General features: G+C 31.7%; 1 protein-coding gene across 3 annotated transcripts in view; it reads right to left on the minus strand.

Annotated features, from left to right (window-relative positions):
- Positions 1-4,298: 4,298 nt before the first annotated feature.
- The window catches only part of LOC106665856 (myosin heavy chain, cardiac muscle isoform), a 34,038-nt gene continuing 20,559 nt past the window's right edge, over positions 4,299-17,777 (minus strand). For 2 of the 3 annotated variants that reach the window (XM_014392653.2, XM_014392652.2), the window contains exons 3-8: positions 7,549-7,715; positions 7,142-7,333; positions 6,771-6,911; positions 6,516-6,656; positions 5,795-5,947; positions 4,299-4,548 (exon numbers count right to left, since the gene is read on the minus strand). In XM_014392653.2, coding sequence (XP_014248139.1) covers positions 4,471-4,548; positions 5,795-5,947; positions 6,516-6,656; positions 6,771-6,911; positions 7,142-7,333; positions 7,549-7,715 — 872 coding nt within the window. In that variant the 3' untranslated portion in view covers positions 4,299-4,470. The remainder of the gene's footprint in view (positions 4,549-5,794; positions 5,948-6,515; positions 6,657-6,770; positions 6,912-7,141; positions 7,334-7,548; positions 7,716-17,777) is intronic. The other variant, XM_014392654.2, reaches the window with a different exon arrangement.

Raw genomic sequence — 17,777 nt, forward strand, 5'->3', positions numbered from 1 at the left:
ATCTCTGGGAAGAAATGAAGAGAAGCAACTTCAACTGGCTGAAGTTGTCAAAAAAGTATAGGAAAATCTTGGTTCGTTGAAACTATAGTACAATTATTTAATCTTAAATTGTCCTGTAATAGCAGTATAAAAATGATGCATGTACTTATGATTGATGCAGTGTGTTATAATTGATCACTACCTATCACCATCTTCATATGTAGGGTTATGCTGAAAGGTGTCGTTATAACAAAAATAACATTTGTCAGAAATTGAGCATAAGAATATCATACTCGGATGAACTATGCATGTATATCAAGAATAGACAGACAAGAATGACAAAATGGCTGAAATTCATTGAAAAGTAATACATACTACCCAATTATCGGTAATTAATATTTTAAAAATCTGCAGAAATCTTCACAAAACAATTCAAGAAAGTTTTGGTGATAAGATGTTCTTTAGAAGTCATTTGGAGCAAAAAACAACTTTTTGGGCTGTGCCAAGGTTTGGTGGTTTATTCCATCATCAGGCCTTGTTTATTAAAAAACCAAATTAACCCAATTATAGAGTAACTTAGTATTTGTGTTAATTTGGTTTTTTATTTGGCCCTGATGATGGTGGAATGAACCACCGAAAGCTCGGCATAGCCCAAAAAGTTGTTTTTGCTTCATATGACTTCTAAAGAACATCTTATCACGCAAAATTAACTTGCTGCAGGTCGATAAACATCCAAAACAATTCAAGAAAGTTGAAATTTGAGCCACTTCTTTGAACAAGCAATGTTTATAACAAAGTTTTTTCTTTACTTCTGAATAACATTGCCCTAGTTAATATGAGTTTGAGTTGAGGTGTAAGTTGTATTCAAATTTTTTTAAAACTTGTTTTTAGAAACAATTTTGTAACAATATTTGTAAAATCACAATTTTAGCACATTGAACAAAACTTCTTACAATAATTTTTGTTTAAAAGAATTAAACTTCTCACTCTTCCACTTCTATAACGTAATTTATAGGCTTTTGTAAAACTGCATGAAGTTAAAAATAAAGGTACAAACATCAAAGAACAAAATCGGTAATACTTTGTGTGTTTGTAATCAGAAAAATGAATTCCTATTGTGGATTAATGAATTAAAAGTTCTTTTGGGATACAGCAGTGGCCAAGTAGTTAGGGTGTTGTTCGACTTGTATTTGTCATGTTAATTATGGTGTATTAATGTTTTTGGGTTCGATTCCTGGTTTACATTCACTCATCTAAAACATAATTATTCATGGTTTAACGGTTAAATAGACAAATTGATAGTTAAGTGTTTCTGGTTATTAGCCTATCATACATAAAGATAAGGTTCATCTTCCCACCTATAAATCCACTGACGGTAAAGAAATGGTCTTCCAGGTCAGACATGCGTCTAAGAAATTAGTTCGGTGATAAAGTGTTTCAGTAAGGGGTGTCGCAGTCCTCAACGGTTTAGACATTGGCACGGCGATCCCACTGTAAGATAAAGGTCTAAGATTCGAATCCAGTGGCCCTGCATTCAAACCCAACATACTTACCAATTCCCCCCCTCAAAAACCGGCACACCGAGGATTGATGACCTCTGCTGGGGGAAAAAGAATCAACTTACTATGACATGTTAAGTTTAATTCTTAAATTATCTTTATAGTTTAAAACTTTGCATAATTAAAATACACACCACAAAAGAATTGAATAATAGTAAAGTATTCCTACTGCTGGGGGACCTTGGTAGCCAAGAGGTTAGGGACTGATTTATATTTCCAAGCTAGTGGTTCTGGATTTGATCCCATGATTTTGTAATTGATTGTAATATAAAATATGTATTGTAAAGTAGTTTGACCCCTCGTCCGCAACACCCAACAGATAGTTGAACATTAAGCCCACCTGTCAGACAGGAATTACTTTACTTACTTATTTAGTTAAAAGATTGGAACCTAAAAAATTGCTGTTTTACGAAGGATTGTATGGTTTTCTCAAGTAATAGGCACACATAAATATATACCACAAAATATATAGTTCTTGAGCAATTTATGATTTTTAGAACTAAAAGGGGTCAATATTTTCTTGTTTTGATCATTGTTAATTGCTTTATTAATTGTTTCTTAATGTTTATGATTCTTTATTCTGAGGTGCCTTCTACAACATAAAACACACAACTTGAACTCCTACATAGAGGATTAATATTTACTTTATGTATATTATAGCACATATCTCTTTCGTAACTCTGTGGCAAGAGATATTGCCCTCAAAGAGGTAGAGCAGCCTTAATTAAACTAGTTTAAGGGGTGGTGTCCCTGGATTACAGTCTGCTTTATTTCTCAGCAATCAATCTTCTCTTCATACAGGGGAGGATCGTTGGCACACTGGTTTGTTGGTCTTGCAGGTCCCTGCAAGCTCTCCTTTTGGTGATAAAACTCCTTCGACTTGTTGCCTGATCTCATAGTGAACTGTCTAATTAATTGTAAGTTTAAACAGTTAACTTCTTGACTAACTATTCACAGATTTGCTCTTACTTCTATCCAGCTTCTCTACTGACTCTCAACTACCTTTCCCAGTGCAGGCCACAACCTTATGTTGAAAACCTTGGATGGTGTGGCCTTATTAAAGGCTATGAACCCTGGGTGGGGGGGATGTCGGTGGCCGCAACGGTTTAGGCATTGACACGGCGCTCATCACTGTAAGGTAAAGGTCCCAGGTTCAAATCCAGTGGCCGTGCATTCGAACCCGATATTCTTCAAAAACACCAGCACCCCGAGGGTTGATATAACCCCTGCTGTTGTGAACCCTCGTTAAAAAAAACCTGTGCGCTTGCTGACGAGGCTGTAATGACCTCAGATGACAAGGCCTCTGAGAGATGTGACAATATACAAATTCAAACAATGTTTGTAGGCCCTAACAGCATATTAGGTTCAAGCAACTCCTTTAAAATAACATTTCAAAGCATTTCATCTGATAGGCTTTGGCTTAGAGTCATCTTCAGTAAGGTAAAATGCATTTAACAGACCATACAGCAAGTATAGGATTTTATTGGAAATTAACCCAACTACAAGTTATCACCCCCACAAACAATCTAAAGGGAAAGCTCAGTTTTCTTGTGAAAAGTTTATTATTATTATTTCATTTATTTTTTTTCTTTTGTTTCTGTTCACATAATAGATAATAAAAACAGGATTAAGTTTTATAAATTGAACCATTGTAATTAAGCTTTGCCTTTCTTCTGGCACTCGGTAAGAGGTATCATCACTGATGTGGTCAGAATTCAACAGAAATAATAAATAAAACCAAAATTTATTCATAATAACTTTATTTTCCTTTTTGTTGATTAATAAAGCATGGAGTTTATTAAAAATACATTCATAAAAAGCTCATTATACCTAGTGATAATATACAATTGGGAATAAGGCAATATTTTCAAAGGCAGTAAAGCGTAAATTCTGAATGAAATCACTAATGACCATCTAATAAAGCTAACAAACAATAACAATGTACAAAAAGTAAGACAAATTTGCTACAACAAGTGTTACATTTCAGATTAAGGCAGCGAAAGCAGACATCTTTTGCATCATCACATTTGTGTGTCTCCATGAAATTAATGAGCAATTGTGGTGGACTAAAATTATGTACATTGTAAAAAATATAATTGAACATAGAATAGTGTTTAAAACGATTTGTAACTAGGAACGACCAAAGATCTTATTTTTATACACCTTACACTAAACATTTTTTTTTTTTTAATTTCAAGGTGTAAAATCAACATTAAAATAATATTCTAACTCATTTTTAAAAAATAATAAGTAAACATATTATTAAAAAGCAAATAGTTATGATCAAATGAAAATAAAACTTCTAGTTGAATAGTAGGTTAATTTAATTTAATTTTTTAATTTTTTTTTATTTGCCCCCCTAGGTGAGATCATATATTTTCCAACTTTATTATTTATCTCTAGGCAGTGACCATAATTTTCTTTATTCAAAGTTTGTATTACAAATGTCCAAGTGCGATGAAAGCAGCTAATTTTTATTACATTAAACTAAAAAATTTATTATCATCAGTCACAATTTTTAGCTTGAATTACAAAAAGCCAGACTAATTTTGGTTTATAAATTTGGTGAAAACTAGTTTACAGGAATAAACAGAGAAAAAACTTGTGAGAAAAAATAACAAGAAATAATAATTTAGTAGATTTAAAACACCACTTAAAAATTGAGTATTGCGGGGAAAAAAGTACTTTTTCACACTGAAAAAATTAGGTTTTAATAATTACCCTACAATCATTTGGTTTTAATAATTATGCACTGCACAATGAAAAAAAAAACAAATATATATTTACTGAAAAAATCAAAAGGTAGTACGCATGGGAGGAGGGGGCTCTGAACACATCCTGTGTTCTATTATTTTACAGCTGCTGAAATTAACAATAAACTGCAAGAGTATTATACAGTAACATAAATCGAAGATATAAATAAATTTGATTTTTAAGCAGATGATGAGATTTCTTGATCACATTGGGATATGCGTTCTTTGTTCTGACGAACCATCTCAGCTCGCTTCTCCTGCAACATGGTAACACAGAAGTTAGGCACGAGAATTTTTCTTAGTGGAATATGACTTGGCTATATTTCATACATAGGGAAACAAAATACACTAAATCTCATAAAACAAAATATTTTTTAACAGTAAATCCTCCTGACAAACTGGTTTTAGAAAGTATGGGGTCATAAAATAAGTTTGTAGGATTTTTTAATGGTAAATTCAATGAATATTGCAGGTACTCGTAAACAAATTGAATCAACAATATGAACTAATATGTTCCTAACTTCTATGTAATTTTGAAAGTCTGTCCTCCCAAAACTTCTGTTTGTTTAATGATGAGCTCGTTTTTTCAATCATCAAGTGAATAATTTTTTTCCATTATTAGAATTTTTCAGAGCCCAGAATAAGTGAAAATCAGAAGGAGCAGTGTGAATTCACTGGGTAGGGTTAGTTGCTCATCCCAGCCAAGCCCCAACCTCCTGATGTGACTGCAAGGGGCTAGTAGTATCCTGATGGCAATTATCTCCTTATAACTATCCAATGCTGGTCTTTTTAGCCAATCACTGACTTTAATCAATCCGAATGTACAGTTTATACGAGAATTAACTGTTTGGTTGGGCAGAAGAAGCAGCCCCTTCCAATTCCACCTAGTTAACAATCGCTGTTTTCTCCAGGATTTTCCTCTATGGATAACATAGTAAAGGACCCACGTTTTTAAGACTAGGCATGCACATGCAATTTTTAGATAACGAATCTAACAGTTTCACAACTAAAAGTTGTATGTGTGCACCTAAATCCATTGCCTCTAAAAACAGGGGGTGTAATACAACTATTGAAAAATGCTACAGACTTACATTTCACTCAACACATAAACAAATGTAATAATTGCTTTATTACCAACAATGCTCACTTTACAGCATAGCTTAGCAAATTATAACAAAATGAATGAAGTTGGTTAATTCATTAGTGAAATTTGCTGTACGTAAAAGCAATTTATGAATAGCACCATGCATAATAATCACTATGATACTCACTCATTGAAGGTAGTGTCAACTTGTATTTATACTCAATACAAAATAATAATAATAATAATATAGGAATAAAATAATAAAATAAAAGTCAAAGGACAAAAATTGAATGGAAAATTATAGAGAAATTGATAACTTAAGAAATGTTTAAGCTAATTAAGATATTTTACTAAATGAAGTTATTAAATCAATAAAAAATCCTGATAATTGAAAAAGAAAACAAATAGGATGTACATACATTTTTCCTCACAACTTCCAACTTTTTCTCAATTTCTTTCTCCCTTTTGCTCTCTGCAGATTCAAGTTTGCATTGCAACTCTTTAATCCTTTCGCCATTCTGTTTTTCGATTGATTCGAGGGTGCTCTTGATTTCATTGAGTTTCAAATCATTCTGACAATAAAAACAAAATAAAAAAGTGCGCAAGCTGGCCAAAATAAAATTGAACTACAAAGATGCTTTGATTACGAGCAAGTTAATTGTCGTGTTTATGGAAAAATGTATCGTGTGTACATACATATTTTATCATGTGTGTACTGAGTTTTGTAATAGTTTAGAAATGAATACAACATAACTTAAAAAATGGTAAATATTAAAAAATGGTAAATATTTTTTCTCAGATTGTCTTGAGAAAAAATATATAAGCATTGATTAATTTAATTTTTCATTTTATTTCACTATTTATTACATTTAATTATGTAAATACCGTATACATTAAATTATTACTTAAATTATTAAATTGAATTATTACACTACACCGAAAAATGGTGTGCCAAAGTGGATTTAATCTTTTTCCTGTACAGTGTTGATTTTATGTAAAAAAATAACATAAAATATTAAGTGATAGTGTGCTCCTGACACTAATTTCGTGGAACTAAAGCTGTTGTGTTTTGTAGTTCATGATAAAATAATAATTCATTTAAGAAAAATCAGCAAGAATATTTCTATAAATTCTACTCACGAGTTGGCGAAGTTTTTCTCTTTGTTCAATTTCCAGCCTTACTTTCCTTTCATTTGCCGATTCCATTTTGTTTTGAAGTTGAGCTTCCAGAGCTGTGATTTTTTCTTGCCAGGACGTACGAACTTTTTTAACTTGTTCTTCCTATTTTAAGCAATAAAAAAAATATATCTACATAGTTTTTATTTTGGTGTCCATAGCAGATGGTATCCAAAGCTCTATTTATAGAAATTCCTTTTGCTTTTTGTTTGAACTTACATGCTCTTTCAATCGATGTAGCATTTTCTTGAGGTTCTCATCACGTTGAGTTGCAGCCGTCTTTAACTTCTGCTCTACAGCAGTTCGGACTTCCTGAGTCTGTTGCTCCAAAAGTTGCCTACTCTTCTCAACTCCTTCCAACTATTTACAAACACGCAGTGCATATTCAACAAGTGTGAATTTAGTCATTTAAAAAATATAACTAACAAAAGGAAAGGCTAAATAACAATTATACATACAAAGATAATGTACATATTAATGTATTTTACAAGAAACTTTTTTAAATATGTAAACATAACTTGTGATCAATTTCTAACATTTACTTCTGTATACAAACCATATACATTTATATAATTTGTTCTATTACTTACATGGTCCTTGAGTTTAGCTTTGATGTCGGTCAAATACGCCTCACGCTTTTCCGTGTGGAGTTCCATCTTCTGCTCTAGAGCTTCTTTGGTCTGATTAATGAAGACAGAATTTTGTTCGTCTTTCTTTTTGGAAGCCTCTTCTATCTTGGAAAGTTTGGCAGCAAATTTGGCCATTTTATTTGCCTCCAGTGACTGTAATTCAGATTTGGCTGTATCAACGCACTCTTCATTATCCATGAATTACAAGAATTAGCAAAATAAATATGAATACTAAGAATTAAAAATATATAAACATTCAAATTAAAGAACTAATTTTTTATGTAGATATATAAACAAATATTGATATGAAAAAAAAGTGGGGAAAAACATAAGGTAATTTAATCAGATGTTACTGTTTGAAAACTTACCATCCTCCTTTCTTCTGCAGCCTTCAGTTTTTCTTCAATTTCTTCTGCAGATGTTGCTGCACTTTTAGGGGAAGAAGGCCGCTTGGGTGGCGTGCCAGCTGGGTCGGCAATAATTACATCGAACTTCAAACCACCCTTGGACTCTTCCTTACATCTAATTTCAGTTGCTGTAATGATTTCAGTAGTATTATAGAAATACAAAAACCATCATAAAAGTATTCTAGTATTATCGTATTTTTGGAATAAAAAGAAAAGTTGCTAAATAAGTAGTGGGCATGCACATAAAATTATTATAAACATAAATGTATAACTAATGTTAACATTTAAAAATATTTAAATAGTTTGGACGGATTTAGGTCTGGAAACTCTTTAAAAAAGCAAATAAAACAACATTGTGCAGATAATGTCACAATAATAATAATATAACTTCCGCTAGATGTGAAGCTAATTAAGCTTAAACCACAATGCAAATTATATGAGCATGATGATGAGCTATGGTGAGGGAAAATTTTTTCAAAATTTTTGGTAGCATTTATTTTGAAAATATATTAAGTGTATTATACAAAAAGAAAATTAGTAAAAAGAAATTTGTTGGACACACATAAAATATTCAACAACAAAATGAAATATCAAAAGCTTTTATTTTTGTACTGATTAACTGACAGGACATCATAAATTTAGGATATCTCATTTTACTGATATAATATTGGTTTTAACCATGAATTATAAATTATCTTTTAAAGAATATTTTAGCAAAACACTGTTTGAAGAATCGTAATATAATATAATGAACAACAAATTTATTTATTGTGAGATTTCTAAAGGGGGGTAGTCAAAACATGTGTAACAGATCAAAACAGCGAGGATAGGTACACCAATATAATCGGAAACCATAAAACTTAAAATATACACTCTCAACACGACACGCAAGGATGGCACAATTACACAGAAGACAAACACTTTGAGCCCTGAAGATGATCTCAATAAAAGATCGAAACGTTGGCACGATAAAGAAAATGTTTTTCTGAAACCTACATCACACCCGACCGCATCTCACGATATCTGAATAACTTAAAATATACATATACTGAAATTTGGAGGAAAAAAAGCTGTTCTGCAAATCACAAAACTATGAAAGTTGGCTACTTCCATGAAAGATATCTTGGCAATACGTATATATTATATACGTAATGTGTGTTTAACTAATTAGTGTAATTATATCAAAAAGTATGACTGTACACAATCTGATTTTTAGCTATGACCTAAGAAAATCACCTTGATTATGTTTCTGCTTCATAGGTTAAATTACAAATTGTGTTATGTCCATTTATTTTCCTTTGTGCACACATAATTTTTAATTTTCAAGTTTTAATTGTTTATGATTTTATTATTCTGATTGGTGGATATAAATAAATTATAAAAAGTTTGTTTTTACTATCTTCTTATTATAAAGTTACAAAACAAGACAGCAGACATCCTTGGTGAAACAAGAGCCTCGGAACAAGCCATAGGCCTAAATCCATTTTGTGGCAAAGTTATACCCACATTACAAAATATCTGCAATCTTGTGTTACACTAAATAACACATGAGGCAAGCAAAAAGACAATGCAACAACAAAAACCTAATGGAAGAAGAAAATCCTACTAAACAAAAAGTAACTAAAAACTCTAACAGCCATATTTATGGGACATGCTCTAGTAAAATACCACTTAAAAATGAGACTATTAACTATTGATCAATGTTGATTATATCTAGAAGAGACAAAACAACTGAACATACCTGTCCTCTAATAGACCTAGGAAAAAACATTCTTGAGCAGTGTAGACCTTCGTGAGAAGATTTCTATACGTCATTAAAGGAATGAAAATCTTACAGGAAAACCATTAGCAAAACTTGGGCCCAATAGACAAAAAGAATCATATGTTGTGCAAAAGAGGTCAATCTTTAGGATTCCAAAAGGGAAAAAGAAACTTTTTTTAGTTTAATCCAATCAATCAAATGAACCAAATTCTGCTTAAACAAACTTTTGACATTTTTTTAAGCTACAACACAATGCAAAAAAAAAACATTATTTTAGAAGATGCAATCATGTTTAAAAATTGTGCAATAATTCCTTAAAGTTAAAAATAAATTTACATCAAATTAACAAATAAAGAGGCTGTAAATTGGGTGGTGTACAAGCCAATGAGTAGAACGCATTTTTTTTTTTTTTAATTCATGCCATTCATATCCAAATCATCACTTGTCAACAGCATTTTGATTTTTTCAGTTCCCCCCCCCCAATAAAAAATTCACGTCAATTATGTAATATATTTTAGTTAAATTATGACTAGCCTGAAGTCCCCTTAAAGCCAGTGTTAAAATTTATATTTTAAAAAAGTTTATATTTATTTAACGATATTTAATTTTTTAAATCACAACAGCGGTGTTGATCTTTCTCTTTTAATCACTCAACCAAATTCATTGGCTACAGTCTTTAAAAAATTTGAGATAAATGACTTTTTCATAGAAAAAATACGACAAATAATTGAAAATGGCAGCATTTTTGAGGCCCTCATAAAAATACAATTATAAATAAATGTAATATTGCACGGATTATATCAATAAGCCGATGTTACGACCAAATATTTTCCCCCTAGAGATACTGGTTGAACAAGGGTGACCAACGTTAGATTTAGCGATGTTCGCGAGCGTCTGCATGAAAAAAAAAATTCAGGATATTTTAGGCAGTGTAGGGGAGCGTACAAAGGTTTAGTGCAGGCAGGAAACCAAGATTTAAATGTGATTAAGATTTGTTTCTAACTAAGATTTGTTTCTAACTTCAAAAATATTCAAAAACGTGCATTAAACGCCTAGAGGTACGAATCTAGAACGCGTTATTCTTAAGGTAAAAATCAAACGATTGAAAATAGTACGACATTAGTAATTGAACAGGCAGCCTGTATGAAGCAAAAGGTTAATCCAAATATAGCCGGGGAAAAGAGATTTCCACAAATTTAAGGGGGCGAATCAAAGGGTGGATTGATTGAAGAAAAGGGGTGAGTCAGAGAGCGGCGCGGCGCCAGTTCGACTAGACTTCGCCAATACGACCCCACGAGTACACTTCGGTTTCGGAAATTTCCTATGCTCAGTAGAAATTTACTTTTTCATACAATTTTTAGCCTTTCCAATCACTCGATATTCGATTTTAACTGATTTAAATGTTCAAAATTTAAGAAACGAAAGAATTCAGGTGCTTCACAAAACACGATAGTTCAAATTTGAAATTACTACAAAACGTCTTGCTGTATGTCACAGTGCAAATTAAAAAATTTGCGGCAAAACTAATTGTTAAGTACAATTAGAATAATTTACTTTTGGAAAACCCATTAGAAAAATATATTAAACAGTACCTTCTCTAAGCAAATTTACTCTCATAACTCTTGAGATATCTCAACAACAAACAAATTTTTTCAGACAGTATCTTTATGTATAATTTCAATTGTTCTTTTTCGCTAGGGTCTTGGTTGAGAAGAAAAGAAATAATGACTATTGTCAATTATGGCCGCTAAACATGTATGGTTTATGTATAATGCGAACGTCCGAAACGCCGATCAAAATTACGGCCGAACCGCTTCTACGGATTTTCATTCTTGATGGCTTAAACGAAGCTTAAAAGCCCTGACTTCAAATTTATTCGGAAAATTGTCAAAAGTATAAACTATTAATCCTTAGAACGAGAAATAAGTAAAACGTTAAGTATATAAGGTGGGGACTAGCGCCGCAATGAAAACTTAATTCATCCGTTGAGTGTCCCACCTAACAGTCACTGTTGCAGTATGTGTCAGTTGCTGACACAAGGAAAGAAATTTTAGGAGTTGGACCTTACTAAAATACAAACAGATTCACAGATTCATATCCGATTTGTTGCCACATGAGGGTGAGGTTCCGTCATACGGTCATTTCTATTTTATAGACTCCTCTAAAGCGTTGTACACGGTGCTCATTCCTGTAATGTAATTATTCGGGAATGTAAATCGGGAAAAAATAAAAGAAAAAGTGATTATCTCGCCCAGGTATTGACATTTTGTTGATAACTATGAAGTATGAGATATCACCATACAAAATTCCCTTGTAAACAAATAACTAGTTGAGTTTTTAAACTTTTAATTTGAAGAAAAAAGTTTCAAAATTAAGGCGATTTGTGAAAAAATAGATAACGATTGGAAAAAATAATTTTTCTATAGCCATTTAAATAAATTTATTAAAAACTGCTCCACGGCATTTTCTTAATAAATATCGCACTGTATTTGTCATGTGATGAAGAACGACTAATCAATTGTTTTAAATAAGTGAATTTTCTATTCTTACCTGTTACTTCAATAAAATTTTAAAAAAATCCTCTTAAAAAAATCCGCCTCATTTTTCCTTGAAACGATTGTACTTGGTCATATTATTAAACTATAATCGTCAATCGGCCTCCGATACATTGATTAGTTTTACTGCCTTGACCGCGGATTCCGTGCTAGCCTTCGGTGCATTTTTGTGTCGACTGTGAATATTTTATTGCTCCATCTTGAATGATTTACAAATCGATAAAGTTTTCAACGAAATTCAGCCAAATGTGCAGTCAAAAAAGTTTAGGACGAAATCGATTAGCCGTCCCCGACTCTAAGCCGTAGTGCAAAAGCGGGTCAGCGAACTCTATATGTATTGAGGCTTAATCCCGAAAGAAAATATTATTTGTGAAGCAACTGTCATAAAATGTCCATCAAAAACATCTTTCCGATTAAACTGATGCTGAAAGAACTTAAGCGTGAAGGAGATTAATCTATTAAGGAGATTAATTTAAATGCAATTTCACATGTTGAAAAAAATTCAACTTTTCTATTATTAATCATTAACAAATTTGCTAAAATAAGAAATATTAGTAACAATAGTCACTGGTGTAATGTTCATGACTGAAAGTAAGTAAACTTCAATGCAAGCTCTACGTCTCCTAAGAGACACCTATGTTAACTTGTATAAATCCTGAGGACCACTCTATATTTTTCGCTTCTTATATTTTTTTAACTTCGTTTGATGACGTCACGTTTGACATTCGAGATTTAGTGATAAAGCCGAAAAAATTGTATTTTCACATGGAAGTTATGGTACCGTCTTCCAGAATCCACAGCATCTGAGTCAGCAAACTTCACTTCCATATAAATAGGGCTCAGGCGCTAGGGCCGACAGTCTTCCGTTAGTCTTCTATTAAGTCTTACTCTTAGTCTTATCCTAGACGCAGTGTTATGCTAGTTGTTGGCCGGTATACTTGTTGTATAAAATTGTATTCGTTATTATAAATAAAGTTTTTTTTTTTTGACTTTTATTATAACGGATTACATAACTTGGATAAACCAATAATTCAACACGTAACTTTTAAAAACGTATTAAACACTTCATTTTTTTTAATTAAATTAAATTTTAAAGAAAAATACACTTTAAACAATACAAACAGTTTTGTCTTTTTCAACATATATTTTTACATTAAATAAATCTAATTATTAATAATTAGAATTACATATTTTACAGTCGGCTCTTGTTAATTCGAAACTTGATAATTCGAATTTCTTGATAACAGGAACCCCTCAGCAAGTCACTTCGATAAATCGAAAAAATTCGGTGCATTTTGGTACACTCGGTAATAGGAATTATTTTCGTAACTGGGGGAGAAAAACATGCTATTAATGGTAATGGAGCCACTTCCCATCTTTATAATTTGCACTTTTTCGTTGTTCTATTCCTCTCAATTGTATTGTTTACTTCCTTACGGCCTAAAGTTTCTTCGAATTTTCTCTGTTTATGTTCTGCGGTCAGTTTCTTGTTAACGTGTTGTCAGCACTGAGCACTTTGAACAATGAAACAAGCTATTTCACGATTTTTTTAAATTATGCGTAACAACGTTCAATTTTATAGTTGATCTTTTTCCGCTTTTTCATAATTTTTCCTATGTTTTATATGTGTACAATTTATGTTATAACTGATTATTAAGAAATCGTGAGATGTAGGTTTCAGAAAAACATTTTCCTTATCGTGCCAACGACCTTTATTGAGATCATCTTAAGGGCTCAAAGGGGTTTGTTTTCTGTGCAATTGTGCCATTCTTGCGTGTCGTGTTGAGAGTGCCCATTAAGTTATAAAAAAATGCACATCAACTCTTGACAATTTCTTTTCTTTCCTCTTCCAATACCTTGATAATTCAAATTATTTTTGTAGTCTCTTGGATTTCGAATTATCAAGAGTCGACTTCGACTGTATTTAGTTTAAACTGAACGACCAAAGGCGGACCTTCCACGAAAACACCGTTTGACTCTCTGAGCTTTCGGGCGATCAAACGTTCAAAGATTTAAAGTTATAATAACAGGTTATTATGTAAATTCTTACTTTCTACTTAAGCCCTTTTAATAAATATCCATAACAAATTCTTAGTCGCATGGGCAATCACCATTTCGGGGATGAAATTCCGCTACTAAATCCAACTAAATGAATTATTATCAAAATTAGTCTTAAACATTAATTAACTTTGCCTATTAAAATAAAGTTACTGGGACTAAATCGTTAAAAAAATAAACATGCGTTTTACTATCAGCATAAATTTTTAAATCTTGGTTTAACCTAACGTGGTTTTGTTGTCAAATTGTGAACAATACAAACAAAATGTATAACAAAAATTATAATATCCAGGTATGTCTTGTGAAGGGGTTATAGGCAAAACGCATTAATGGAAAAATAGGAAATTAACAAATATCTTTAACCTTGTGGTGCAACTTTCATGAGCTTGAGTATCTAAGAATTGCCATTCTGGATAATGAAAAAATCGCAACTGTTTGTTCAACCTTAAAATTCTAGATTTCTATGCCATAAAAAATTTAAAGCTTGTTTTCTCTAAACCTTTTTTATTATTAAAGATTTGCTTTAAAAAAGTTACATATCAAAAATTAAACAACAAACAATTTAAAACCGGCATATGCGATAGCCAAAAAATTACATGAGGCTATCAATATCGAGTTAATGTGCGTTTGAATTTTGAAAGATCTTTCAGGGAGGTTTTATTACAGTCGAACGTGCTTTTATCTGAAAAAAGTCTGCAAGCAAGAGAATTGCAATTTCCCTGATGGTATCCGAGTAAAAATTACCCCCTGGAAATATCGCTGTGGGAAATTTTATTGACTGTTAGACGCTAAATATTTTATGAAAAAAGAAAACAAAATGAATAAATTCGTGAGGGCTTTTAGTTAAAAAATAAATGTTAAATAAAATGCCTCCGAAACTTACGGTAGTAACATTAATAAACAATAGCTCAACATTTAATGAAAGTATATGGACGTGAAGAGTACAAATTTTTATTTTTCGCTTTAAGCATTATTTATCGTTTGGGCTAATTTAGATTAGGTAGTTTCAAAATTATAAACAAATAAATGATGAAAATTCACGAGAACAAATGTTGAGCCTTTTTTGTTTTTTGTATCTTTCTGAGAGGATTTAGTAACAGTACAAATAGATTTTTTGTATGAAAAGTTATTTAAGATCTAGAATTTTCTATTCATATTTCTATTCTATCTAGATATATTTTTCTTAAAAACTGTTAAATAAATCTCTTCCTAACATGATATGCAAACTAAATTTTAATAGCATAAATGAGCAAATAATAAAAAAAAAATATCCGACAATTTATTTTGACAATATTTCCATCGAGATAATTAAAATTTAAAAACATAATGAAAAGGGAACAAATATATTAGCATTCTCAAGCGGAAGACTATCTTGAGAAACTTTTTTTAATTTACAGAACAAAAAGTATATAATGCTTTTGTCGACTTACGTATAAATTCAGGTGGGGGGGGGGAGAAAAAACTTCAAAACAAAGTTCAAGACGCTCTTTGAGCTCGAAGCCTAAAAAGAGAACTGAATTTTTATTCCCTCAAGGAAAAATAATAACCTAAATCACTTTGATCTTTTTAAAAAGATTGAACAACACACTCGCTCCAACCATTTATCATTTATAATAATTTGCTAATCAAAGCAGTAATGGATTATAACGCAATTAATAATACTACCTCCACGTACTTAAAATCAGCCAGTAAACAAGAACTCTTAAATATTTATTATAAATTACGACTTTCATGCTCAAAAATCAACAAATCATTCTGGTTCAATTTCCACTGTTTGAAATTAAACCTAACACCTAAATTCGTTCTTGCTAAATTAAATATTAAGAACTGTTCAACTCGCTTACAACGTAAGTGACAAAAAACCATATTAAATAATTAATTACATAAATTGTACATCTCAAAGGATACAAAACCTTTCTATCAATATCTTGTACACATTAGGCTTGCCTCATTTTTGTCTCCAGTGGAATGGGACGAATTCGATTATAATACGCGATCAAAAGTTAAATTTATCATTAATAAAAAACGAAGTATAATAGATAAAAACAATTAAAAACATGAAGTATGATACACTTAAAAATAAATACTCATAAAGACCAAAAACCTCCAATTAAATTTTACCCAAGGGTTATAAACTTAACAAACATGGAACAAAATAAAGAAGAAAACAATTTATTAAACAAAGGCTTAAAATTTGTCCCCAAAACAGAATTAAATTAAAATCATTTTTTCATCGGTAGATTGTTGTAACGTAAATACAAATATAAAATATAAATGTGCTGAAATAATTAACCAAAACTTGGTAAATCTAAACGTCAAAAAATTAAATATTCCACGTACAATCAGGTCTATTGGTAAAAAGTTAAAAAGGAAATATTATAGTTATCATAGAACATCAAAATTACGTTTCTAAAGTTGAAGAATTTATAAATAATAAAAGATTCCACCTGAAAATTAAAAACCAGAGTTCAAAGAGCCATATAAAATAGTGATTTTTTTTATTCTCAGATGACCAATATGCAGTTAAAAAACTAAACACCAATGAACCCAAAACCCTCAATGTTGTAACGTACAGTCAAAATTCACAATGAAAACAAAACTATACACACTTACTGTGAGTAGGAACTATTTTTTTTAAAAATAATGAACTACACACTCACTCAACAATTTATGGATTTCTATAAATCACTTTGTATAAAAGAATGTGTAAGTCAAAAACTAGTAAAAATGAAAAACAAAACAAAAAAACATTAAAGTGTAAACTACCATCAGGATCGAAGTTTCATAGGTCATTCAAAAGAAAAATGTATATTTCAGTAATTTGTTCGATACTATAGTTTGGTCTGCCTGTCCTCGCTGTATTGGTCTGTCAGATTCGTTTGGGCCTTCGTCTTCTTCAGTGTTGAGACTACATGATTTCTGTGAAGGTACGGTCTGTCTTTTTAAGGCGTAGCGCTCACACGCAATTTTTAGTTGCAGTTGCACGATTCTGCTCCCATTTAATGCAGTAAACTATGCTGTTGCAAGTTGTGCGCTAACAATGTTCACGGGTTCTTTCTCAACCAGTTCTTCGATTAATTAGTTTTGTGCTCCAGTGATTAGGAGGAAGAAGAAAAAAAAACATTTGGCTTCATCCGATGACGGCAAAGCGCAGGGAAAAGGACATTTCAAAAAAATTTTTGTTTTTTATGTAAAAATAGTAATATTACACAAATGTGTTCTACAATTTGGCGGAGGATTCCTAGGAGAGGAACCCCTTTAGTACACTTAGTTCACCCACTACCTAGCTCCATTTTGGGAACTACGCTAAAAAAAACCCGGTTGCAGACGAATTCATACCCCGGACCTTCCACTAATGGGTGTCGTGTAAACTTTTTATCATTGCGATCACCGCTCCTCTTGTAGGCCAGAAAACCAAAAGCGACGGTTGAAATCGAATCCATGTCCGCGGGATCTACAGTGTGTATTATGATATATCTATAACCAATAGGTTACAGCGGTCCTACTTATCTCGGCATTTCGCTAACATCCTTCAGTGATGGGCCTGGGTGATTTTTCTGCAGCCCTGTCTCTTTTATAAGATGGGGGATTGCGTTATTGTATCGGCGTTATCTTTGATTGTCGGCAGATTTGCCGGATTAAGTCTGGGGTTTGTTTTATTGTTCCAATCTGTCTTGGTCATAAGTTTTTGTACGTCATGCTTCTCTGTTTATTGAAGGTTCGTGATGGTTTTTTGTGAGGCAAGTCGTGTAGTTGGATTTGCTGTTTTTGTCCCTCAGGGATCTTATATGAACTTTGTATCTATCTCATTTACT

Source organism: Cimex lectularius, unplaced genomic scaffold, assembly GCF_000648675.2.
Source record: "Cimex lectularius strain Harlan isolate CLEC.00 unplaced genomic scaffold, Clec_2.1 scaffold451, whole genome shotgun sequence".
In the NCBI taxonomy this organism is placed as follows: domain Eukaryota; kingdom Metazoa; phylum Arthropoda; class Insecta; order Hemiptera; family Cimicidae; genus Cimex; species Cimex lectularius.